This window comes from Mustela nivalis (genome assembly GCF_964662115.1).
Source record: "Mustela nivalis genome assembly, chromosome: 11".
In the NCBI taxonomy this organism is placed as follows: domain Eukaryota; kingdom Metazoa; phylum Chordata; class Mammalia; order Carnivora; family Mustelidae; genus Mustela; species Mustela nivalis.
The window spans coordinates 16,065,699-16,093,210 of NC_139030.1; the positions used below are offsets into that span (position 1 = coordinate 16,065,699).

Genomic DNA, 27,512 nt, shown 5'->3' on the forward strand with positions numbered 1-27,512 from the left:
CCCAGAAGGCCCCCAATTAATGTTGGGTCTTTCTTTGATGATTGATTGATCATCAAATGCATGTGGGGAGATGAATAATGTTACCAAAGATGGATTTCCAGGTTTCAAGGTGACATAACTAGGAAGATGATGCTATAAAAATGGAGATTTCAAGGATATGAGCAGATTTGGGGGAAGGCAGCTGTTAAGCTAACCATGAACATGAGCACCCATCCAAGGCTGCAATGACATTCACAGATATATTAGTTGAGAAACAGCATAATGAACGACATTACTGCACTACATCCTAGACTTGCCAGGGCCATGTCGACTCCCTCCTTCTCCTTGGCCAGTAATGCATTAAGTGTTCCTAGGTGACCTCCAAGAATTAAATGAAGCTTCCAAATGAGCTCAGCTTTGACTCTTTCAAGCCACTTATATAAAGATGACCTAGTGAGACATCTCATAAAGAAAAAGATGACATTTCACCCTTAGATATAATCTGTGATAATGAGGCCAAGGTCACACATTTTATCCACATAGCTCCCACTGTATTTTCTGGCTATGTGAGGAATGTGTAAATAGGCCATGTATCTAATGATTGCCAGAAAGGAGATCTGAGTTGGATAAGAGAAATGAATGAACACAAATCTACTGCTCTACTTGAAAAGCAAGCCACGGCACAAATCCACTAACAGTGAGTCCGTTTCTTCAGTGGTATCTGTGAGGACTGCATGCGTCTGAAAGCTTAAAGTCTGTTTAACCTTGTTTCAAAGATTCTTTTTATGCCAAATCATTTCACAAATATTTTAGGTGTTAGGTTTTACTTAATAATAGTTTAATAGAGTTTAATAACAATACTCTAGCTTTGTCTGAGGATATTTTCTCAACATCGGGTTTACCAGTGATTGGAAAAGAAATGATGAAAAAAGTGATGAAAATGATTAACCACAAAAACACTATGTTGGTATCCTGCAAAGGGTTAAAGTGGAATGTGTGTCCTAGATATTGAAATGTGGCTTAATTTAGCAAGTAGTTCACCATAAGTATCTGTACAGGCTTTTGGCATTTCAATATGAAAGTGTCAGTTATACACAGGAGTAAATGCCTCTTTGAATAGTCTGAGCTCGCCTGAGAAGGATGATGAAGCCCATGATTTTTTATTGCTTTCCAAAGTCAAAGACTACACAAATTTCTACAGTTTGTCCAAAATTATGGTAAATAAAACAGAATGTTCCTGACCAGTTCAAATCTAATGACTCCCAATTTTTTCCACAATTTTTATGCCACCTCCTTTAATAGAAAATAGAAATGCTAGCAAGTACAAAGATGATTTTAAAATTAAAAGGGAAGGATTTGTGAGAGATCCATCTAATGTTAATGACATACCTCTTTATTAGTCCTCCTTAGTCATAGTGCTCTTCTGAACCAAACATAGGGTACATCTAAAGTAATCATAGTGCAAGGCAACAGGATGGCAAATCCCAAATTAATGAATAATTCAAAATAAAATTTTACAAAGAAATAAATAAAATGCTGTCTTGTTTTCTGTATCTATAATACCATCCCCATGATACACACTCATCTTCCAACCAATTTTAACTGAAACTTGCGTTTACCTAAAAATAACACTGGATTTCAATCAAATACATTCATTCATTTATTCAAATCTTGAGTGCCTGCTGATCTCCAAGAACTGTATCAGTGCTAGGTAAACAAGTATGATTTGGCCTCTGCCCTCAAAAACTAAGTTACATTCTTTTTATAGCTTCCACAAATTATCATTTGATTTGCAGGCATAAATGCACTTAATTAGAATATTAGAGAAGAAAGATGGACTGGATGTGAGATGATCTTTATTACATAAAAAGGCAAAGATCCTTTTTATCTGTCATACAAATAATCTACTCTATGCCTTGCAAACAAGCAAAGTTATTATGTCTAAATAAAGTGAAGGGCAAAGATTAACAGCTATCTAACAACAGTGATTCGTATGGAAAGGCAAATTGGAATTCTCAAGGAAAGGAAACATGACTTCCTTTTTACCCGCACATTTCTTATGATTAGATTATCCAGTAACTTCTCCTATTACCTTTCATTAAGTTAAACCCAAGTCCATAGAGCGAGCCATTTGTAGCTTTTATTTTTGGTTGTTTCTTTTTTAATCTAAATGCTTTTTTAAAACTTTTGATACTGATAAAATCAGAAAAGAAAATTAATTCAACTGCCAAATCTGAAGCACTTACATATACAGTCTCCCCAAATCTAGACTTCTATACCAGTAAGAATGACCCAGAGAAATGTTGAGATTTAACATATGCTTGAAAAGCCACAGAACTTGTGATCATGAAGAACAGCAGAGATAGAACAGTCAATCTAAAACTTGGAGAATAATTTGATTGATGACCTATCTTAGGAACTGGTTTTCTCTCACAAGAGCCAAGGTATTAATTTCTGATTAAGTAGTATATCGGTATATGTAATCACTGATTAAAATACCATTTTAATTAAAAATACCATTATTTACTTTATTTACTTTAATTTTAATGACATGAAATTCAAAATAAATGGAGCACATACCATTGATCCACCGAGCTTCTGGGTCATGAAGCACAAAGTCTCTCCTGAAGAGGTCTTCTAAAGACAATCTAGTTTCTGATGAATTTGTGAGTTCATCTAAAATGAAGCAAATCTTAGATTAGACACTTATCTCATGTTAGTTTTTAAAACTAATGAATTCTAAAAATTGGACTAATTAGAATACAATATAAAGTAGTTATCATCATACGGACTTTGGCATTTGAAGCTTTTTGTTTCATGAAGTTTTTCAAAATATTAAGTTGTTTTAAATATTAGATCTGTCTTCATCTAGCACAAATTTAATAGATCGATCCCTTGTTAGGTAGTGATATAGTATAAAAGAAGTTAAGAGTTCCTGTTTTGCACTGTGCCCACACATTTTTTAGGGTTTAATCATAATCCAGCTCATTACTTTCTAAAATGACTTTGACATATTCTCCTAAAGCTAAATTTGTATTTTCATTGTAAACACCAAAGATGAGAGAGTTGAGGGTCCTTGATATAAACAATAAGGAAAACTTCCCAACTCAGAAGGAAGTTCACCAAATAACAGAATGAATACCAAGTTCCACCAAATAATTACCACCAAATACTAAATAGATTGAGAAGTTAAACACAAAAATTCAAATACAATTCAAGAATATTAATAAAATGTATACGTGTATGTAAGCCCCTGACATAAAAACTATTTAAACTCCCCTTTTTAGTTCAAGAGCCTAAGAAATGGAAAAATAATATGGTTGAAGTACCAAAATCTGGCATAACAAACATGTTTTTGATACAAGAGGCTATAAAAAGTTAGCAGTATTTCATTTTCTTTTCAATAGCATTTTTATTTACTGTATAAAATCATCTTTGTTACCTTTCAACAGTGACCTTCACTCTGGCTGAAAATAAAATGTCAAAGATATATACTAACCTCATTAGATATTGTTTTTTAAAAGTTCAGCTCTTATTGCAGTGAGAGCTTTGTTTCTTCCAGCTGAAAAGCTGGGGTAAAGAATCAATAACTTCAAATGCAATTTCCTCTGACATGAATCAACCACATATTTAATCCACAAAATAACTGCTAAGAAACAACTGAAAAAAAAAAAAAGCTACTAATGGTGATAGAACCATATGATCCCAAGGCTAGAAGAGGGCATCATGATCATATATGGATTTTTAAAACAAAATGCTCCATTTGAGATTCCAACACATTAAAACTGGAACTTACTTTATTCATTCAACAAATACTGGACCTTTAATTTTCAAAATTTTAAATGAAGTATTAAGTTCCTGGAGACATATCTAGGATCTGTCCTGAGGGATTCACACTTGCAAAACAAAAGATCAAATCCTCAGAATGAGGATACAGAGTATTGCAGAAGTTCAAAGAAATGAAGGGAAATGTCTTGCAAAAGGCATCAGAGAAGGCCTTAGTCATAAATAAAATGACAAACTCTCATCCGTTGCTGGAGGGAATACAAAGTATTAAAGCCACTTTGGAAGACAAGTAAGAGTTTTCTCACAAAACTAAATACACAATCCAGCATTTGTGCTTTATGGTATTTACCCAGATGAACTGAAAACCTATGATCACACAAAACTCTGGGTATGAACTTCACTCATAACTGCCAAAACTTGGAAGGAACCAAGATGTCCCTCAGGAGGTGAATCAATAAACAAACTGTGATATATCCAGATAACAGAATATTATGTAGTGATAAAAAATGAGCCATCAACTATGACAACATATGGAGAAAACTCAAATGCCTACAACTAGGTAAAAGAAGACAATTCAAAAAGACTATACACTATATGATTTCAACTATGTAATATTCTGAAAAATGGAAACTATGGAGACACTAAAAATAGATGAGTGTTTGCCAGGGGTTGTGGGGCAGAGTGGGGAAGGAAACAGGCAGGGCACAGAAGATTTCTAAATCAGTAAATCTACGTTGTATGATCTATAATGGTAGACATGAGTAATTACACCCTTGTCTAAACCAGGGCACCTGGGTAGTTCAGTCCATTAAGCACCTGACTCTCAATTTCAGCTCAGGTCATGACCTCAGTGTTGCGACACTGAGCCTTGCGTTGGGCTCCAAGCTTAGCAGAGTCCACTTGAGATTCTTAGTCTCTCTTTCTCCCTCTGCTCCTCCCCCAGCTCTCTCTCTCTCAAATAAATAAAATCTTTAAAATATTAAAAAAAAATATATATATATGTTTGTGTGTGTGTGTATTTTTTTTACAAGGATTTTGTTGTTGTTCCTAGGTAAATTTGGCATATTTTGTCTACTATATATTTTATTATACAGATTTTACACGTATTTTATTACTACATCCTTTATAATGCAGATACAGCTATAAATGTTAATATAAGAAATATCTTATAAGGCAAGTATACCATATCAAATAATCTTATTTTCAAGAAATATTTCAAATTATGTATCAGTAATTCTCAAACATATCTTCCTTTATATGGGCTTTAAAATCATATTTTAACCTATCATATGGAGAATCTTAAAATTGTACTACATATGCACACTGAATTGAAAAACTTTAACCATTTAGTAATATTAAAGATTTTCACTCAGAACTACTTATACCACTCACATTTTGTACATTTATTAGATCACATCTTCTGTTTTTTATATAGATCCTCTACTTTTCCTATTATATTTAGTCCTAATGATACATAGTTTACTATTATCATGAACAGAATACTTATCATTCTTACTTTAATACTATATATTCTAGATATATAAGGTTTTCAATATTACATATTATAGATATATAAGGATTTCACAGATTCACAGATGTACAAAATAATACAGAAAGAAAATCCTTTTTATACTTCATTCAGTTTCTCTTAAATATATGCAACCTCTTTCATAATGAATATCACAAAAAGAAATTGATATTTATACAAAGCTATTCAGATTACAATTTTACATGTTCAATTTTACATTTCGTGTGTGTGTGTGGGTGTGTCTGGGTGATTTTATTATATATGATGAGCAACTGTCAAGATACAGAATAACTGTGTCACAGGACAGAACTGTACTTTTATTACCATAGCCTCCCTCTGCAGCCATTGGCAAACACTGATCTATTTTCCATCTCTGTAATTTTGTTATTTCCATCTCCACAATTTTGTTATTTGTTATACTATGTAAAAAGGATAATACAACATGCAACCTTTGGAAATGGGCCTTTTTTCTCACTGTGGTTATAATTTGCATTTCCCAAATAGCTAATAAAAATCTTTTAATGTGAATATTTGTAAACAGTATATTTCCTTCAGTGAAATGTCTATTCATGCCATTTGCCCATATCTAATTAGATTACTTTTGTTTGTGTGTTTGTTGGTTTACCAATTGAATTAGAAAGTTCTTTATTCTAGACACAAATCATTTGCCAGATATTCAATTTCAAATACTTTTTCAAAACCGTTGTGGTCTAGTTCATCAATTTTTCCTTTTATAAATCGTGTTTTTGCTGTCAAAACCAAAAACTCTTTACCCACTCTGGGATCTTGCAGATTTTCTCCTATTTTTTTTTTTCTAACAGGGTGATAGTTCTATATTTTGTATGTAAGTCCTTGATGCATTTTGAGTTACTTTTCGAATATGGTTTGAGGATCATTTGAGATTCATATTTTATTTAAATTTTCTTCTACTTGATGCCCAATTTCGCTAGCACCATTTATTAAAAAGCATTTATTTCATTTTAGTGAATTATTCCATTATGCTGAATGCCAGAAACAATGTTGAATAATAATGATGGTAATGACACACCCGTCCTTTTTTCTACAATGGCAGCATCTTCAATATTTCATTATAGAATAAGATATTTTCTTTCTAGAATTTTGGTAAGGAATATCATTCATAGAAAGTATTTTTATTTCTATGTCAAAGTTTTTATTTGAAATTACTATATCATCATGCAACTTCAGCCTCTTTCATACAAACTTTATATTTTTCTTCCTTTAATGTATTGCTATAAAAACTGTATAAATGAAACTTTCTATTTCCAGCAAACTTCTTTCTTTATAACAAAGCCTAATTGGTCAAGTGAATTATTACTGTTTTATACTGCTAGATTAATTGCAAAATATTTACTTAAATGTTTAGATCTGTGTTGATGAACAAAATGACATGATTCATTTTTCATTTTTCATCATACTGATCAGTTAACATTTTAATATTTAAATATTTTATTTTAATATTTACATTTATTTAAATTAGTATTTAATTTTAATATGATTTACATTCTTAAATTATTAGTAAATTATTTATTTTTATTTATTTATTATTTTATTTATATTTAAATATTAAATATTGTTTATTTATACTTTTATTTATTTATTGTTAAATTGTTTATTTATATATTTAAATATTGTTAATTATAATAATATAATTATATAATTATAATAAAATATTGTTTATTAATTTATATTATTTATTTATTGTAATTTGCCATAATTTAATATATTTTAAAAGAAGATTTTTTTTCTTTTAACTCCAATTTACCTGGAATTGATTTTAAAATCAACCCATCAAGGGGCGCCTGGGTGGCTCAGTGGGTTAAAGACTCAGGCTTCAGCTCAGGTCATGATCCCAGGATCCTGGGATTGAGTCCCACATTGGGCTCTCTGCTCAGCAGGGAGCCTGCTTCCCTTTCTCTCTCTCTCTACCTGCCTCTCTGCCTACTTGTGATCTCTGTCAAATAAATAAATAAAATCTTAAAAAAATAAAAAAATGAAAACAAATAAAATCAACCCATCAAAGTAATTCAAATTATTATAATTCATCTTCCTTTTAAACAATAATCAGAGATTAATTTCTTTGGTTTCATTCATTACTGAGAGAACAAACTATATACTTCATTCTTTTTTCTTTCTTTTCCCCTTTATTTCTTTCTTCATTCCTTTCTTTAAATTTGTCTTAGCTCCTGGGCACTAAAGTCTCTTGAATATTTCAGTCCTGGAATAAAGAGTTCTTCTGCCTATATATATAATGAGTAACTAAGCTTCTCATTGAATACCCTCCCAAGCTGGCTTCTCTCCTCCATCTCCTGTCTCTTCATATCTCATCATAATCTTTTGGGGTGTTCATCCTTTGCAATTAATCTTCCATTTTCCAAATGCCCTCCCAATCCTATTGGTCATGTTCATTCCACAGGGAAAACTGAGGCCCAGTGAGATTAAAAGTGAGAAAGTTTACATGGTTAGTAAGAGGCAGGACTGAAATGGAACCTGCATCTCTCTGACTTATTAAACTCCAATGTCTCTCAAATTGAGTTTTTTCTCCTCATCCTCTTTCAGACTGTATCAATTAGGTCTTTTTAAAAGCAACAATATACAATTTTATATATGTTATTTTAAGAATATTATGGCTCTCTTTTAGCCACAAGAACCCTTCTCCAAATCGAAATTCAGCTCCTCAGCATCCTCTCCTCAGATCTTACCAGCATTCCTTTCTGGTTCAACCTGCCCAAGAAAGTCCCATTGCCACGGTCTTTCTCTTTTCTCACAGCACTCACTAAGAAGTAGGGCTTTATTGCTTTGTTTTGTTTTCTTCAAGAAAATGGCCTGTAACCTGTCAGGAAAATCCCAAATTAAACCTCTGCTCACTGCTGGGAGCTGTTTTACCTGTTCAATAGCATTCAAGCATTCCCTGTCACACCTCATCAGCAAATATAAATCACATTAAAACCTCATTTCGTAGGAACTGAATTTATGCTAGAATCATCTGGAAATATATATATATATTAATATATATTATTATATATATTTTAATATATATTAAATTATATATATTTAATATATATTAATAATATATATATATATTAATCTGGAGAAATCTTATTAACAACTTTCTCTGTATTTCAACACAAAGGCCACACTTAACAACAAAGGCTCATGGACACCATTCATCCCAAATCCATTCACATTGAATGCAGAGAAGATAGGTCAGAGGGAAAGTGGTAACAGAGTGTAAAGGATTTTAAGAGATGAACCCCCTCATGTACAGTACCTTTCTTACAAATCTTCCTAAGAGGAAATTCTGAAACACTATCTATTCCCTAATATAACAAAATATTACTTATTTAATATCCATCTCTCTTGGGGTGCCTGAGGGTCTCAGTTGGTTAAGCTTCCAACTCTTAGTTTTGGCCCTTATTTCCCTCTCTAAAAAATAAAATAAAATAAAATAATAAAAATTTTAAAAATTAAAAAAAATAAAGAAAGAAAAGAAATAGGCACAGGTTGTACTAGGACACATCTTTTTTTTTTCTGTTTCAATAATATGTACTTTCATTCTTCAAATTTACATTATGAACCAATTATTTAACTGGGAATTAGTAAACCTTTATTCTTTTTCTTGGTGATAAATTAAGAAACATTAGAGAGAGTTTGGGATTGTGTATCTGATCTCAAATGACAAACACTTTGACATTTAGTCTGCTGTATAGTGTTTCAACATCCTAGTGAAAGAAAAGAATGGGGAAAAAAGATGGAAAATAAGAAGGCAACTAATGACACAGCAGTTAGATAATAAAGCAAAACTTCATGGTCTGTTGACTGGTTGAGAAATGTTCAAGCAACAAATATTTTGAATAGGTCTGGGACTTAGCCATAACTATCAGATACAAAGGAGTGGGAAATGTATTATCATTTCAGTGAATTTTAAAAATTCATCAATGTTTATTTTTTTATTTTTTTAAAAAGATCTTACTTATTTATTTGGCAGACAGAGATCACAAGTAGGCAGAGAGGCAGGCAGAGAGAGAGGAAGGGAAACAGGCTCCCCACTGAGCAGAGAGCCTGATGCGGGGCTCGATCCTAGGACCCTGAGACCATGACCTGAGCCGAAGGCAGAGGCTTTAACCCACTGAGCCACACAGGCGCCCTATCAATGTTTAAAATAGAAATAAAATAAAATAGAAATTGGGGCACCTGGGTGGCTCAGAGGGTTAAAGCCTCTGCCTTCGGCTCAGGTCATGATCCCAGGGTTCTGGGATCGAGCCCCGCATCGGGCTCTCTCCTTGGTGGGGAGCCTGCTTCCTCCTCTCTCTCTCTGCCTGCCTCTCTGCCTACTTGTGATCTTTGTCTGTCAAATAAATAAATAAAATCTTAAAAAAAAAATAGAAATGTGCTAGAAGAGTAGCTTGCACTAACACTAAACAGGTAACAACCTCCTGTAAAAGTAGATAGAGATTTAAACATTGCAGTGGGCAATGGAAGAGGTGGTATAGTGGGCATCAGGAGAGAGGCCAGAATCACGTGAACAGAAGGGGAAATGGTGTTGTACTTCTTATGGAAAATTCTAACTAGCTGATTAGATATATTTTATTAGTGTTTTAACAGGAAATTATTTCAAATAGGAATTAAATTAAGAAATATTTCTGAACCTCAGATGTCAAGAGTAAACTAGATAAAAAGTAACACAGTTAGTTTCTATAAAGAGAAACAAAGAACTGAAAGTCAGAAATTAGTTTTTCTTCAGTTCAATACTAAAGAACTTTCTTTTTTCTTCTAAGATTATGCAATCAACTTATTTCAAAAGGCCATTTAAAAGCAAGATTGGATTTTTGGAAGAAAGCACAAAAATACCAGTAACAGTCTATGATCTTAAAAGACAGTTTAGAGCAGAAAAAAGAACATGGAATGAATTATTTAATGTCAGTTCTGTCACTGAATTCATGTTGCCAAAGCTGAACATTTTAGCTAAGATTCTATATCTTGTAACCATTTAACAAATGATTACCATTGCCAAATTTTTTTTAGTACAGTTGACATACAATGTTACATAAGTTTCAGACATACAACTTAGTGAATTGGCAAGTTTATATATTATAAGCTATGTTCACCACAAGTGTAGCTACTACCATCTGTCCCTTTACGTTCCCATTACGATATCCCTAGGACTTATTCATACAATTACTGGAAGCCTATTTCTCCCACTCCCCTTTACCTATTTTACCCAGCCCCAAATCCTCTGTTCCCTTCTCCTCTTGTGATTTTTGTTATACCATGCATGTTATTAGATTTTTGTGCTGCTCTTCATTGTTATAACAATAATCATAGTGTCTTTTTTGGCTAAAAAATACTTAGCCTTTTACCAGCAGTTATTAATTATTATAGGTTTACAGATATTGTATGTATACACACACACATCAGAGAGGTATCTCATATTTAATTGCAATCTAACCAGAAATATGCTACCCAGTACCTTATTAGTTATAATGAGAGGTGGATTTTTTTAATGAAAATTTGATTGATTATTTGATTTAGAGAGAGCATGAGTCAGGAGAGGGGTAGAGGAAGAGACTCCACCCCAAGTGTGCAACTGGACACAGGGCTCGCTCTTAAGATCCTGAGATCATGACGGGAGCTGAAATCGAGAGTCGGACATTTAGCTGAATGAGCCATCCAAGCACACCCCTATTTATTTTTTAAAGAAATTAGCAAATATATGGAAATCATTAGGCAAAATATTCAGTTTACTAAAAGTCATTTTCATTATTATCATTAAAACATCAAAATGTATAAGTCAATATGAAGCAGCTTTAAATTTTTCAATTTCAGAACCACAAAGAAATGTTTTTTTGTTCTTCTGGAACATCCCTGTCTTTCACTCTTGTTTTAAGCCAAATGTTTCAAGATCTATGAATGTAAATCTCAGATTTACCCTACCAGAAACTCAGTATTTGAGTTTCTTCTTGTAATTAATTTAAAAAAAAGGCAAAATGTAAAAATCACTCTAAAGTCTCTTTTTGGAAGAAGGACATTTGACTATGTTGAATCTATAAGGCCAAAAATATGAATCACACAAATAATAAATTATTACTCTTTTCAATGAAGGAAATTTCAAGCAGCTTGTCAAGTAGTATTGTTGTGACCATCAATTCAGCCATTCAAGCAGAAGTACAAAAAGAATTAGTGCATCACATAACATCTGTTTTATAGTACCAGAAAAACACCCTTGTTCCTTCTGGCATGTCGGGAATTTACTTTTGTATCTCTTTCTTTTGCCTTTTTTTACTCTCGTATCTTGCGGCAATAGCTAAATTTCTTGAACAAAGAGGCCAGTCAATTCCTCATCAATTTTACTGCCTACAACTACTTTTGATTCAGATTAACCTAGTTTCTTATAAACTCTATCAATATATACCCTTCTAATACAATTTATTCCCTAAATCAGATTATTTTCCACTGAACATTTGTTCCTTCTTGGGTATATTTCTGGCACGTGATATTTATATCAAAAGCCATATTTCAATTATAAAAATGCATATTAAAAATCAGCTATGTGAAAAGTTACCAAACTATGACCAAACTGGGTCTATACTGAATAGAATCCAACAGGACAGCTGGTAAATAAGGTATCCTATATTTATTCATGTGTCTCCTTCTTCCCCTTCCCCACTCTGCTCCCTTTTCACCATACATGGGGAGAACTTTTATGAATTTTACATTGAATATGAAATAATGAAATGTGGATTACCAGAGGTTTGCCTCCTGTAACCCTTTCATCTTCTCTGAGGTTCCCAACATATGGTTATGGACCTATACTCCCATCTCTGTTCTCACACAAGAACAAGTAACAGTGCTGAAATAACAGAGATTGCATCAGAGCTAGGAGGTCATATGCTAATTCTAGTTCAACCCTTAGCTAGCACATTTGCCCATGACAATTTCACTTAGTTCGTTTACACATCAGTTTCCTCTTTGTAGAGAGAAAAATTCTGACCAAAATCCCACCACCGCCTGTTGTATTCCAGAAACTACTATAAACTCTCTCAGGACAAAACTGGAGGGGGAAGGACAGGGGTTATGTGGTCAGAACTCCACAACCATAACAGCTCTACTTTACCATATTTTTGACCTCTTCATATAGAATTTTATTGGAAATACCATGCACACACACTGGTATGTGTGCGCACACATGCTCATGCACACACACACACACACACATACAATGGCCTAGCAGTAGGATCCCCTCACTTCTATTATATGTTAGACAACTTCCCCTTGTTTTCAGCAGAGACTCTAGGTGCTCATCAAAGAAAGAATGTATTTTCAGGTTCTGAAGGACTTATTAAATTCTACCTCAAACTTGTCATCTCTTGAATAAATAAATCAAGAGCTTTAGGATTTACTCATAGGTTTAATTAGTCAAATTAGTCAATTATTCAAAATGCTAATCATTCTCAAACCTCTTTTTGAGGCCTTTTTCAAATTAACATCTCCTGGATTTGAGTAGAAAAGCTAAATATGAGAAATATACTTGCACAAAGTCTTTTCACATGGTGAGAAAATTATGCAATGATGCAGACACATGCACACTCTGGAATGATGCCTTTTTCCTTATTTATTTATTTATTTATTTTTTTTGCCTTAAAGTGCTATGGTTCTGCTTTGAGCCTTTGAGTTCTTATTTAGCCATGTTCCTCCCTCAGGTACACTGTTTCAATTACATTACCAATAGCAAATTTTTGGTTCATATCTTTAGTACCCTATAGCTCAGGTTTACAGAGTATATATAGTTTGTGAAAACTACCAAAGAGGGGTCCTACACTCAAAATTATATTCACAATAATATTACAACATTATCTTCCTTTTACACTGGGTTGAAATTTTCACCCTTGGTACAAAACAATGGTGGATGAAATTCAGAGCACTTTATTGTGAGCCAACACTATTATGTCTATATGCTCTCAATTTAAAAAAAAAACAATTTCACTTAAGAATTTCCTTGATACAATTATAAAATATAAAATTGTATTAAATATCAATACTTAAATCTTTTAATATCTGTGTAAAATCTGCTTAAAATCTGAAGTACACTCAAACAAAATCAAAATCCCTTATACCAACACGATCATCGTCTCAAGGAAAAACACCTTGGCAGCTAGTTATGAACTGAATTAACCACCTTTTTTTTTTTTTTCACGTAACACCATATTTACAAGAAGGAATGAATAACAAACAATGACTTCAGATTTAAGTATAGGTTTCGTTTGGTATTTGAAAGTAGATTGTTCCTTTGAAACCTTTTGTAAACTGAAATGCATAAAGTGAAAGTACCCCCTGCCTTCTGAGAGCTCACATTATATTGTACCTGTTTTTATGAATGTCCTACATTAGTACTTGTTTTGGCTAACCAAAAGAAATCCAAAGAGGATTTTCAGTTTTACAAAAAAAAAAAAAAAAAAGAATCCTTATTATACTCATGTAGATTTTTCACAAAAACAAAGTAGCATAGTGCAAGCTTTCAGAAAACACAGGATACACAGGCAAATGCTTTTTTTCGAAATAGTGAAATGAGCCTCTCATGTAAAACATATACATGCATGAACATATAGACATACATACATGTGACTATCTGTTACAAATTATAAAATTATAAAATTTAAGCTCATAAGCAAAACTCATACATTTTGGAAAACTGGTGACTTCTACCTTGAATTTGACTGCTTTCCAATTTTTTTTTTTTTTTTTTTTTTAAGATTTTAAGTAATCTCTGCACCACATGTGGGGCTTGAACTCACAACCTTGAGTTCAGGAGTCACACATGCTACTGAATGAAGCAGCAAGCACTCCCCAGAATTTTTCTACTGAGACTTTTAAGTAGTGTTATCAGTGACATTAACTATGTTTTTGTTCTGTTTTGTTTTTATGTTGTACGATAAACCCCATAAACAATTGGAAAATTGGCATAATGCAATGAACTGATATTCTGCAAATGGCCGAGGCACAATGCTACAGAATCATGCATAAGTAAGAGCTCTTTCTAATGTAAAAGGTGGACTAATGGGTTTTAATGTAGAAAAGTACTGATAATTTATTGACATATTTTCAGATTCCACATGGCAACTAACCTTTAAGAATCAATCACCTGCCAAGTTTTCAAGAAAGATCAAGGAAGGACAACTATAATTATGTGAAAAGCTATTAAAACACATCGTCCATTTATAACTACATATAACATATAATTATGAGATCATGATTCCTTCATGTATGTCAACCAAAAAGAATTAACACAGAAAAACATATGAGCAATCTGATGCCTTCTATTCATCCAGACATTAAACAGATTTGTAAAAAGTAAGAAATAATGCTATTCTCACTATTTTTTCTTCTGAAAAATATGACTATTTTATTATATGTCATGTATATTCACATGTATAGTTTTATTATTGCCATTTTAAGTGATTAAGAAACATTTAGAAAAATTCTCAAAAATTATATTTTAATATCTAATATTTAATTTATTTAATATATTTTATGTTATATATATTAATAGTATATATTAATATATAATTTAATATCTAATCCAGTAAATGTTGATAGATATAATTGAAATGCCCAAAAAGTATTTTTAGGTCCTTAATAATCTGTTAAAATATACTACCCTAGGCCCTATTGTGTATATCACTGTGTATTTTATTGTTTACTTTTATCTACATTTCAAACAGCTAAGTGTATAATAAATAGTATTCTAGGTCTCTATGATGTGGATTTTTCTTTTGGCAATATCATCATTTTTTCATCAGATTTAATGATCATACCCTATATACTCTATTCCCCCTCAAGAAATTTCACAAAATACTTCTGTTAAAATCTCTAATTGCTAATGTAAGCATGAATAATTGGCAAGTTTGTTCCTGGTCAACATTTATTGGAAACCCAGTTTGTACTGATAATGCAAACTATTATGCATGGTATGATAAGCATGTGTAGATGGTAAAGATATAAGAATTGTGTAGATGGTAAAGATATAAACCCTATGCTTGAAGGTTTCAAGTAGAATAAAGAGCTCATGTTAATCATAGACAGAGGCCAAAGCACATGTAAACTGTATCAGCAAAGTTTATCATCAGAGGAGTATCAGTGAACATGGAGGAATGAGTAGCTCCAAGAGGCTGTTACTCCACAGAAACATCAAAAAGCAAGCAAAACAGCCAGAATAAACTTTGTCAGAACACTGGAAAATAGTCAAACATTTACAACAATCTAGTAAACAATGATCAAGAAAAAAGTAACCCAGAAATAGTAGAAAAGCTTTGTGGCATTTGTATTTGTCATTACTCCAATCCCCTCCCTAGTTCCGTGCTGATCTTTAAGTCAACAGCCTGCATTTAGAGTATGTGACCTTGGTCCCTGGGTTCTGGAAGAAGCAGAATAGACCTTATCTCAAAGAAACTCTGTTTGCCTGCTCTTCCTTGTCTGGAGCTATTGGAAAGACTGACAGAAGGCACTTATTTTTCTTACATCAGACCCAGAATACCCAGTACAGAAAATCAGTGGATATTATGAAAAATTGTATAAGGTAAAAGAATAAGCCACAGCTATCGGGGGGGGGGGGGGTGGCATGGTGAAATTACAGTTAAAGCATAAAACAGAGCACTCAAGCTTGAGAAGCTGGGGCAAGATTTCTTTAAGAAATTAGAAATTCAAAGTGCTTACATATATTGGGAAATTCAGGAAACCACAAGCATGTTAAGAGCAGGTTGCATGTTCAGAAAAGACCTGAAAAGACCTTAAGTGTCCACCTCTGACTGAACTCTAGGCTTAATAAAAACAGGACTTGACAGCCAAGGCAGAGTTGTAAATGACCAGATTAAGTAGTGAATTAAATCCCCAGCACAGAACTGATCTGAAAAGAATGGAAGAGTTTGTTTGGCTCCTACAATTCAAGGAATTCTTTGTAAAAATACTAGCTGAACACAAGCTAAAGAAACTTCAGAGACTACATATGACAGAAAATTCTGACTTTTTAAAATACATCAGAAAAGTCAATAAAAACAACAAAAACAGCTCCAGTCTATACCAAACAACAACAACAAAAATATGTTCTTAAGAGGGGGAAGAATCCAGTATCAAGTGTTCTATAATATTGTATTCAAAATGCAGTTTTCAGTACAAAATTTAAAGCATAGGAAGAATCAAGATTGTATGGTCCACTGACAGGAGAAATTAGCAGAAACTGCCCCTGAGGAAGCAGAAACAAGTTTCTTATTAGATGAAGACTTTAAATCAACTGTTTTAAATATACTCACAGAACTAAAGGAAACCATGAACAAAGAGCAAAAGGAAACCATGACGACAATGTATAAAAAATGGAGAATATCATTAAAGAGATAGAAATTTTTTAAAAGATGTTATTTATTTATTTGACACAGAAAAAGACACAGGGAGAAAGGGAACAGTAGCAGGAGGTCAAGCACACTTCCTGCCGAGTGGGGAGCCTGATGTGGGGCTCAATGCCCAGAACCTGGGATCATGACCTGAGCTGAAGGCAGATGCCTAACTACTGAGTCACCCAGGTCCCCCAAGATAGAAATCTTTAAAAAAAATCCACCTATATTCTGGAGCTAAAATGTACTACAATGAGAATTAAAATTTACTAGAGGGTTTAAATAGTAGGTTTGAGGAGGCATAAGAAAAATAAAACAGTAAACTAGAATTTAGGCTAACTGAAATTATCTACCCTGAGGAACAAAAAGAAAATAGAAAATAGAAAACAAAACTGAAAGACACGTGGAAGACCACTAGCATACCAATATAAGACCAAGGGAGTCCCAAATAGAGAGGAAAGAAAGGACAGAAAGAGTATCTGCAGAAATAATGCCAAACACCTGCTAAATTTGTAAAACTACATGTATTTATATGCTCAAGAAGGTCAAAAACTCCAGGAAGGATAAACACAGGGAGATCCAGGCTGAGATACACTGTAATCAAATTACCAAAAGCTAATGACAAACACACAATCTTAAAAGCAGCAAAAGACAATCAACTTACATATAGGGAATCTTCAATGGGTTTAACTGCAAATTTCTTAACAAAAACTGTGAGGCCAGAAATAGATGAGATATCATTATGAAAGTGCTGAAAAGAAAAAGCCGTCAACCAAAATCCTGTATCCAGCAAAACCATCCTTCAAAGTTGAAGGAGAAACCAAAACATTCCGAGTTTAACAAAAGCTGAGGAGGTTCATTACAAGTGAATCTGACCTAGTCAGATTAGTGTATGGAATCCACTGATTAGTTCTCTGGGGCTATTAAGGATTTTTTGGTCTTTTAGTGTATATAATTTATTTCTTCCTAAAGGGATTGCTTTAGGATGAAGTAAAAGGAGTTAGTAACTTAAAATCAGATGAAAAAATAAAGAACTCTAGTAAAAATAACTATATAACTGAACATAAAAGTCAACATTACTGTATATTTGGTTTAGAATTCCACTCTATATTTCTTATATAAAAGACAAATGAAGAAATAATTTTAAATCTGTGCTAAAGGGTACACAATGTATAGAAGATATAATTTGCAACAAAACAAATAGCAAAGCTATATAGAAGTAGAGTTTATGTAGGCTATTGAGGTTGAGTTAGCATCAACTCAAAGAAAGTTGTAAGGGCACCTGGGTGGCTCTGTGAGTTAAGCTTCCAACTCTTGATTTTGTCTCAAGTCACTAACTCAGGGTTGTGAAACTCTGTATAGATTTGTAACAAGTAAATTAAAAAAAAAATTGAATCAGAAATGAAAAACATTCCAATAAAGAATTATCAGGATTAAATGGCTTTACTTGTGAATTCTACAAAACACTTAAAAAATTAACACCAATGTTCTCAAACTCTTCCAAAAACCAGAAAAGGAGGGAATACTTATTGATTCATTCTATAAAGTTAGAATCATCCTGATGCAAATCTAAACAAACGTAAGAAAAGATAATTTATTAATATTCCTTATGAATATAGATGCAAAACTCCTCAATACAATACTAGCAGAGAATGGCAGAATTTTTTAAATTAACAAATCAAATTTTTCAGCATATCAAAAGGATTATGCATCATTAAGGAAAAGGATTTACTCTAGGAATGTAAGGGGAGCTCAACTAAAGAAGATCAACCAAAGTAATAACACATTATTAGGGGGAAACAAAGAAAGAGAAACACTTAATCATATCAATTAATGATAAAATGCGTTGACAAAATCCATCACTCTCTGCTCATAAAAAAAAATTTTTTTTTAAATCAGGAATAGAAGGAAGCTTCCTCAAACTCACCAATAGATCGTTTATGAAAAACCCAAAGCTAAGACAATAGTCAATGATGAAAGACTGAAAGCTTTACCCCTATGATCAGAAATGAGAAAAAGATGTTCATTTTCACCACTGCTATTCAACACTGTACTAGAATCTAGCCAGAATAATTAGGCAAGATAAAGAAATAAAAGGAAGTGAATTTAGGAAGGAAGAAATAAATTATATACACTAAAAGACCAAAAAATCCTTAATAGCCCCAGAGAACTAATCAGTGGATTCCATACAGTTAAAGGGTACCCAGTCAATATTCTACAAATAGTTGTATTTGTATACACCAGCATTGAGTAATCAAAAAAAAAAAAAGGATATTAAAAAATCAATTCTATTTTTTGTAACATCCAAAAGAATAAAATACTTAGGAATAAATTTCACTGAAGAATGAAAGACTTGTGCATTTAAAATCACGAAGTATTACTGAAAGAAATTAAAGACATAAATAAATGGAAGGACAATTTATGTTTGTCACTTGAAAGACTAATATTTCTAAGATGATAATATTAACCAAAGTGATCCACATATTCAACACAATTGCTATTAAAACCACAACTGCCTATTTTTGCAAAAATGGAAAAGCCAATTTTTGAATTGATATGAATTGCAAGGGACTCTGAATAGCAAAACAATTTAAAAAAATTTGTACCATTCATACTTTCTCATTTCAAAACTTACTACAAAGCTATAGTAATCAATATAGTGTGATGCTGGCACAAGGACAGATTCATAGAGCCATATATTAAAAATGCACATCCTTAAATAAATCCAGATTATCTGTGATCAGTGATAATCAACAAAGGTGAAATACCATATAATGGGGATAGAATAGTCTCTTCAGCAAAGGTGCTAAGAGAAATGTATGTTATGTAAAATCTGAAGGTGGATTCCCTACCTCATACCATATACCAAAATTATCTCAAAATCAATCAATGATCCAAAAAGATAAGGTAAAACCATAAATCTCTTTAAAAAAATATACTGGTAAATCCTTATGACTCGGAGTTAGCAATGGATTCATACACATGATACTAAAAGCACGAGCAACAACAACAAAATAAATGAACTCCATCAAAATTGAGAACTTTGTGTATCAAAGGACACTATCAAAAAAGGGAAAACCTATAGAATAGTAGAAAATATGTGCAAATTATATATCTGGCAAGAGATTATATCCAGAATACAGAACTTGTACAAGTCAACAATTAAACCAAAAGTGCAATTAAAACAGCAGCAAAGGATTTAAATAGACATTTCTTCACAGGATATACAAATGGCCAATAAGCACATGAAAAGAGGCTCAACATCACTAACCAGTATGGAAATGTGAATTAAAGCCAAATGAGATACCACTTCACATCTCTTCACACAGAGAATTCTTCACACAGAGAATTACCATATGATTCTATAATTCCATTCCTAGTTATACACCCCTAACCATGAAAAAAATAATAGGACTCAAAAACTACATGTATGCACATGTTGATAGCAGCACTATACCCAATAGCCAAAATGTAAAAACAACCCAAATTTCCATCAGTGAATACAAGGATAAACAAGTTGAGGCACATACATACAATGGGATACTAGTCACCAATAAAAAGGAATGAAATACTAATATCTGAAATATGGAAGAATGCTTACATTGTTATGTTAAGTCAAAGAAGTCAGGAATAAAACATCACATATTGTTTGGTCACACTTCACATGAAATATTACACAGGTAAATTTAAAAAGACCAAGAGAAAATTGGTGATTGCTAGAGGAAAATGAGCAGTAACTGCTCATTGGGTATAAGGTTTCCTTTTGGGGTGATACAAATACTTTGCAGTTGGACAGAGGTAGTGGTTGCACAAAGTGTGAATATACTAAATGCCACTGGATCACTCACTTTAAAATTGAGAATTTCATTTTTTTAGTAGGCTCTATTACCAATGCGGAGCTTGAACTCATGACCCTGAGGTCAAGAGTTGCATGCTCTACCACTGGGTCAGCCATGCACCATATGAACAGCTCTTTAATAAAATTAAAATTATTCTCAATAAAGATAATGAATGTGATTGGGAAAGATAAGGTAATTGAAGTAACCAGAACTCCTAAGTGTTGAATTATGATCAATATAAAAAAGTGAATTTACTAGTCTAGTCCCCTGTTATGTAATTTCAAATGATGCCTCGGGAGAAACAAAGTGAGCTGTGAGTCTAGGATCACAGATCTTCTATGCCCTATGCATAGATTTAAGGAACAGTCTTCCCCTATAAGTAAAGATGTTTCCCAAGTCTTATTTCAGTATTCCAGTTTTTCTAGAGTTTATTCAATTGGGCCCTACACTCAGTAGAATAATCTTAGACCAAGACAAATATTGTAGAAAACAAGTCAAAGCAATGAACATTCATTAAATTGTTCCAGCTAAAATTTCATTCACCAGAACAATGGCAGAAAGTGGGATATTTTATTTTTTTTAATATTTTATTTATTTATTTGATGGAAAGAGAGATTATAAATAGGCAGAGAGGCAAGCAGAGAGAGGAGGAAGCAGACTCCCCGCTGAGCAGAGAGCCCGATTTGGGCTCAATCCCAGGATCTTGAGATCATGACCTGAGCCGAAGGCAGAGGCTTAACCCACTGAGCCACCCAGGTGCCCCACTAAGTGGGATATTTTGAAGGACCATTTAATTAAGATTTTTATTTGTCTGTCTGTTTTATTAGTTTCTACAGATAGAGTCTTCTCTTACACTTAATGAATGAACTCCGGAATGCGAGAGTTTAACTTACAGTTCAAAGACAAGGAGCTGGACCATAAATCCCTCGGCAAATCACTGCTTCTTAAAATGTCCCCCCCTCCACAAACACAGGGGGCAAATGTATGCTAAAAGCTTTTGCTTTCTTCCTCCAGGAGGACAGGGAGTTGAAGGCAATACCCTCTTTTAAGGAAACTACGCTTCTCAAGGATCAAGCTGTCTTGTTCCTCCCATTTTTAGAGGGCAGGCTATCATATTCCTAAAATTTGTATTTCAATGAAAAAATATGACAAAATATTTAAAGCTGTGACATATAAATAATTTTAGTACAGTGTGGTTTAGAAAAGAAAGTATGGCTTTATATTTTATCACGGGTGTTTGAGGTTCCAAAAAAACAAACCAAAACCAAAACAAAAACCAACCAAACAAACATAATAGCTGAAATAAAAATGCATACAGAACTGACATGCATGATTTTCAATTCCCCACTTCTGCCATTCCCTTCCCATTTTCCCATTATGTACCCCAATTTATTCCTTCCTTGTTACACATTCCATTTAAAGAAGATACAGAATCAACTCATTTATTAAGAAATCAGGGTGAGAATGAAGCAGAGCACATTTTTTTTTTTCTAACATGTTTCTTGCCTATACTTTCCATGGGTGCAATAATATATCTTGTCCTGTATTTCAAAGCTTAAGATACTCGCTAGAGTCAAAAAGCTCTGGCTTTTCCATGTTCTGGTTCTGTGACAGACAATTTACTTTAACTTGTAAGACTCAACCGAACAATGTAGATTATGCATAAATTAATAGTATCTATTTCACATTAGTGGTGTAAGGATAAATAAAATAGTGCATACAAAGCACTTAGCATAATATCTGGCTTATAACAAGGAGCTAATAAATGTTGCTTATTAAAACAGATTCTCTTTTGACCTATTAAATTGAACACATCATAATGTAAGCTAAATCCATTATTTATCTCATTAGATAATACAAAAAATGAGAATAAGTAAAAAAATCAAATTTGACTTAAATGTAAATGTAACTGGAAAACAAAGACAAAAAAATATAACTGCTCTTAACTTTATACATATCAGAGAAAATTATTTTTCATTCAGCATGAGAGATAAATCTAGGAAAGCAACAATAACCCATGTTATCCAGGGGGAAACTGTTAGAATCTGTCATTGTTTTCTCTTTGGCAGCCCGTTGATGCCTGGGTAATACTATATTCAAATGGGCTCATCTGTGCTGTTCTTGGAAAAAACAAGCAGAGACAATTTAGCTTATGCCTATCAATACAACATATCTTCTTTTTTAATTCAACAAAATAAAAAAAACAATTTGCATCTTAGTTGATGTTTATGTTTACAAGTGAGTAATGCAAATCTTAAAATCTGTAAAACATTATTTCCCTCTCATAAAAGCATTATGGGATGGTTTAATTGTCACTTTGACATTTTAAAACACAGGTCAGATGCTTAAATGACACCTTTTATTGCAGCTGCCAAGAGATTGCTTGCAACATAATATAACATGACATTTTAACTAACTATAACCAGAAGCAATTGTTTTGGTAGAACATAATAGTAAGGAGAATAAATTCATTTTGAGTTTTTGCATAACAATAACTAATCAGCTGTCACCATTCCAACAAAATACTTATCAAATGCTTTCTAGAAAATTCTTTTTTTTTAATAAATAGGAACAGATTAATCTTTTAAAAGCCTCGTTTCAAAGGATCAAATCGTCCCTTATTAAAAAACCTGGTATGTAAGAACAGGAAGAAAGAATCCTTTTCCTCAAAATCTTATTTTCAAGCACCTGTCAAGGCTAGGACATGAACTCACGTCAGTCTGAATGAAGGTCATTGTAATCACTCACTCTGCAATCTTTTCTCCACAAACTAGGCACCTAAGTTATCCAAAAGCTTCAGACCTTAGCTGTATTACCTAGAAAACTGCACTTATCTTCAAGTTTGTATATTATAAGGAATAAATGACAGGATTATACACTCTCTTTGAAAAATATAAGTTGGCATTTCTTCAAAGACAAATACACATCCTTAAGTTTTAGCTTCTAGTTTTTGTTTTATTTCTCTGGACAGAGCTGCCTAAATTTCTCTGGTTCCCTCAGCTTCCTCAGTTCTAAATTTTGGCTCCCAGGGAATGATTTGAGCACAACTTCATAGATCAAAATCCTTACCTGACATAAAGATTTACCTAACCATTAGCACCACAGTGGCAATCTCAACATCTGTAAATTCTTTCCCAACATGGCATCTAAAATTAGTGTAAAATTTACTCTTAGACACACTTCTAGAAGTGAAAATAAAGGTATGCATACAGTGAAACAAAATGATCCCTATTAAGTTCTTGTTTAACTTGGATCAAGCGGAGCCCTGGTGACTTCTACATGCATGTGGATGACTTATATATGGATGCTTTTTTTCTTTTATGCTCTGACAGACCTGCAAAGACCAACTCAGGAGGCTTACCTCAAGAGGGTACTAAAGGAAAAGGAAATTGTCTGAGGAGCTAGGGCTAATGATGAAGACACAATTTTAATGCCTTACAATTTTGTCTTTAGTCAGCCATAGTAACAAATTAATCTAATGACCCTGTTTTGACACTGACTGATTAGAGACACCAATCAAAGGGCAGCAGGCCACTGTTACTGAAAATCGGTGTACTACACACAGTCCACATCGCTGTCTGTCTCAATACAGCAACAAAGCTTAAAGAATATTCTCCTCTAAATACATTTGGTTTCATGAAATACATGTCTCTTCTCTCAAAACAGGTCAAAATGTGTAAGTACATTATGCATGAAAAGTTTTCAGACCGTGATCATTCTCATTCTATATACCCCATGGATATAGGAGACTGCACAGGGAGACTTCATGGCTACAAAAGGCCAATCTCCATAACTTAGGCTTCGATGTACATTCATCTATTTGTAGAGTATAAATACGAATCTTCGAGTTACACATTCTGAAAATAAGCATGGGTGCTCTTTTCTCTTTAAACTGATTTAGTACCAATGATAGAAAAAAAAAATATGTTGGCTTGATCGATGCATCTAAATAAGTCTTCCCTTTAATAAAAAAATGAAATGAATAATTTCTTCCTTTCAAAAATAGTTACTTATTAAATAAATACTTGAATGGTTAACCCACTCTTCAAAAATAATTAGGACTTCTCTTCACCAGGCAGGGAAGTTGCTGACAATCTTGGAAATTAAGACACCTGTGTCAAATTACTTCTGTAATAAAATTTGCAATCAAACCAAAATTACAATGAACATGTGTTTCTCTGGTTATAAGCTTGCATTGCCTAGCACTTACCTCCAAAATGTGATACTATTTTGAGCAAAACAGTTTCTAAATCATTTCTTAGACTACATAACTCTTTATTTGCTTTCTTTCCCCCACCCTCTTAAAAAAAAACATTAAACATTGGGGTACAGATGGCCCTTCTTTTCACTGTATCTGTATCTTTGGGGTAAATACCCAGTATTTTCAGGGTACTGTAAATTTCAGTAAATCTCCCAGTAAATTCCAGGCTCATAGGGAATCTCTATTTTTAATTTCTTAAGGAATCTCCATACTGTTCCCCAAAGTGTCTGCACCAACGAGGAGAAGTGAGTTGGGGGAAATTGGAGGGAAGATGAACCATGAGAGACTATGGACTCTGAAAAACAATCTGAGGGTTTTGAAGGGGCGGGGGGTGGGAGGTTGGGGGAGCCAGGTGGTGGGTATTGTGGAAGGCACGGATTGCATGGAGCACTGGGTGTGGTGCCTAAACAATGAATTCTGTTAAGCTGAAAAGAAAAAATATATATATTTTCAGAGTAGATGAGAGCTCACCAGATTTAATCTGCTGCTACATTTGCTACCAAAGAAGCCATAATTATTGCTGTTGTTATTATATTAGATCACAGATATTTGAACCATAAGATACTTCAAAAAATCACTTCATAATCTGCTAAATCAAAGATGCCCTTCTTCAACCAAAAGCTTGATGTCAAATGAGGTAAGAAATTTTCCCAAGGTTATTATAAAGCTATAGAAAGCATATGGAGAGGCGCCTGAGTGGCTCAGTCAACTAAGCATCGTACTCTTGGTTTGGTTTTAGGTCATGAAATGGAGCCCCACATAGGACTTCACAGTCAGCAGGAGCCTGCTTGTCTCTCTCCCTCTGCTCCTCCCCTGTTACGTTCTCTCTCTCTCTCTCTCTCTCAAATAAATAAATAAATATAAACCTTTTTTAAAAAAGGTCTAGTATTCTGCTAAATAATTTTTGGATCAGAAGTTTCTCCTTATGACACGAATTGTGAACCCCTTCCTGGTTAAAATTTTCCATCTGCCTGAGTAGTTTTACCTAGGAAGTTGACCTTAGAGGCTACTGGTGGGCAAAGCAACAACAGAAGGAGGTACTGTACATTATCTTTCTAGTTGGAGGTTTTCTTTTGTGGGTCTATTCTAGCACAGCTGAGGGGTCTTAAACCAGAGTTGGAAGAGGAAGACATGGTGTAATTAGAGTACTAGAGTCTGACCACAGACATGCACCGGCACATACACATGCTTAATCAAAAGTCTACACTAATGGTCTTGATGCACATTCTAGATTAAACAATCTCGGGTTTTTCCATCTCTCGTGAAGAAGACAAGACTACCTAGGTTCTAAGACTGCTTCCAGGCTTCTGACTCGCGTCTTAGGCCATGGTCTCCCTACCCTGTACTTCACTACACCATTCAGTTTGAGCCCACCATGAAGGTCCTGTAACTAGACTGGTATTTGCTTGCTCATGACTCAAGTAAATTCCTAAACACCCTCATTACCCTTATCTACTTCATTAATTTCTATAATTTCCCAAGTCCTTGGTGGCATTCAGTGTACAAATAAAAATTGCATAACGCAGTTCAACTGTTCCTGATAGCAATACCTTTTCCACTCCAGCATACTGACTTATTTTTCATATCATAATATTCTTGACAAAAATAACAGTAAAAACCATAGACCTTTGAACATGTGGTATGTTAAGTGTACTTAATAAGCTACAAATCTAAAAATAACTGCTACTTCCATTCATATGACTAATCTCACATGAAATTAAGTCTTGAGTGTTTGTGTCATTAGGGGAAAGGATTTGAGGTGATGGATATAAAACAGGAGAAAGCAAGACCAACTACCCACAGCACTGAGAATGTAGTAAGAACTCCATAATTATTTACTGATGAATGAATAAATGAATGAACAAACAGACTATTGAAAGGCTACTCCAGATTGAATGTTTAGTCCCTTTCCCCTGTCATAATTTAAAAATAGAAATTACAGAAGATCTATATTCCAGAGAGACCTTGTTTTTTCTTAGAAACTTCCCTCATGGCACACAGTGTTGGGCGTTGTGTCTGGTTGTCAGTAAGTACTGAAGAAAGCAATTATAAGAGGAATAGCAACAGCAGTGCTACTCTACTAAACACTTGAATTATTGTATGTCATTTGTCCTTCATAATAACACTATAAATTTGGCATAATATATTTCACCCATAATACAGATGAGTAAAATACTGAACAAGGGTAAATAATTGGCCAATTTCACAAAACCAGGAAATTACAGAACCGGAACTCAAACCAAGGTGTGTCTCGCTCAAAGTCTTTGCTTTAAAAAACGAATAATTACATGACAAATTTATTCCAACCATACTCCATTTTTACATTGAACAACATGGAAACAGCTGGCTAGAAGTTTAGTCAGTGGGCAACTTTATAAAGTCTTGCTTATATCAGATACTCAAAGGACCCCGAAGTATCACAATGGCCTCCAGTAATAAGAAATTCTGAGAAAATGAATCAGTGGGAAAAGCTGCTATAATCAGATGGAAGAAAGTTTAAGAGAAACACACAGGCCATCAGGGCACCAATTTCTCCATCTGGTTAATAGTCCCCAATAGATGGTAATATACCCAAGTCATTCATTTTTCTAATAATTACATTAAAATAATTTAAGCAGAACACTATGCTGAACATAAGCTTATCTTCCTTTAAACAAAGATTCTTGGCATTCAGCAACAACTGAGAGCCATCATGTTGGTCAATCACACTGTATTGCAGA

General features: G+C 33.4%; 1 protein-coding gene across 3 annotated transcripts in view; it reads right to left on the reverse strand.

The window, feature by feature from the left end:
- Positions 1 to 27,512, reverse strand: part of DPP10 (dipeptidyl peptidase like 10) — a 1,373,984-nt gene that overhangs the window by 476,525 nt on the left and 869,947 nt on the right. For all 3 annotated transcript variants that reach the window (XM_082689264.1, XM_082689263.1, XM_082689265.1), the window contains exon 3: positions 2,560 to 2,655. In XM_082689264.1, the coding sequence (XP_082545390.1) occupies positions 2,560 to 2,655 (96 nt within the window). The remainder of the gene's footprint in view (positions 1 to 2,559; positions 2,656 to 27,512) is intronic.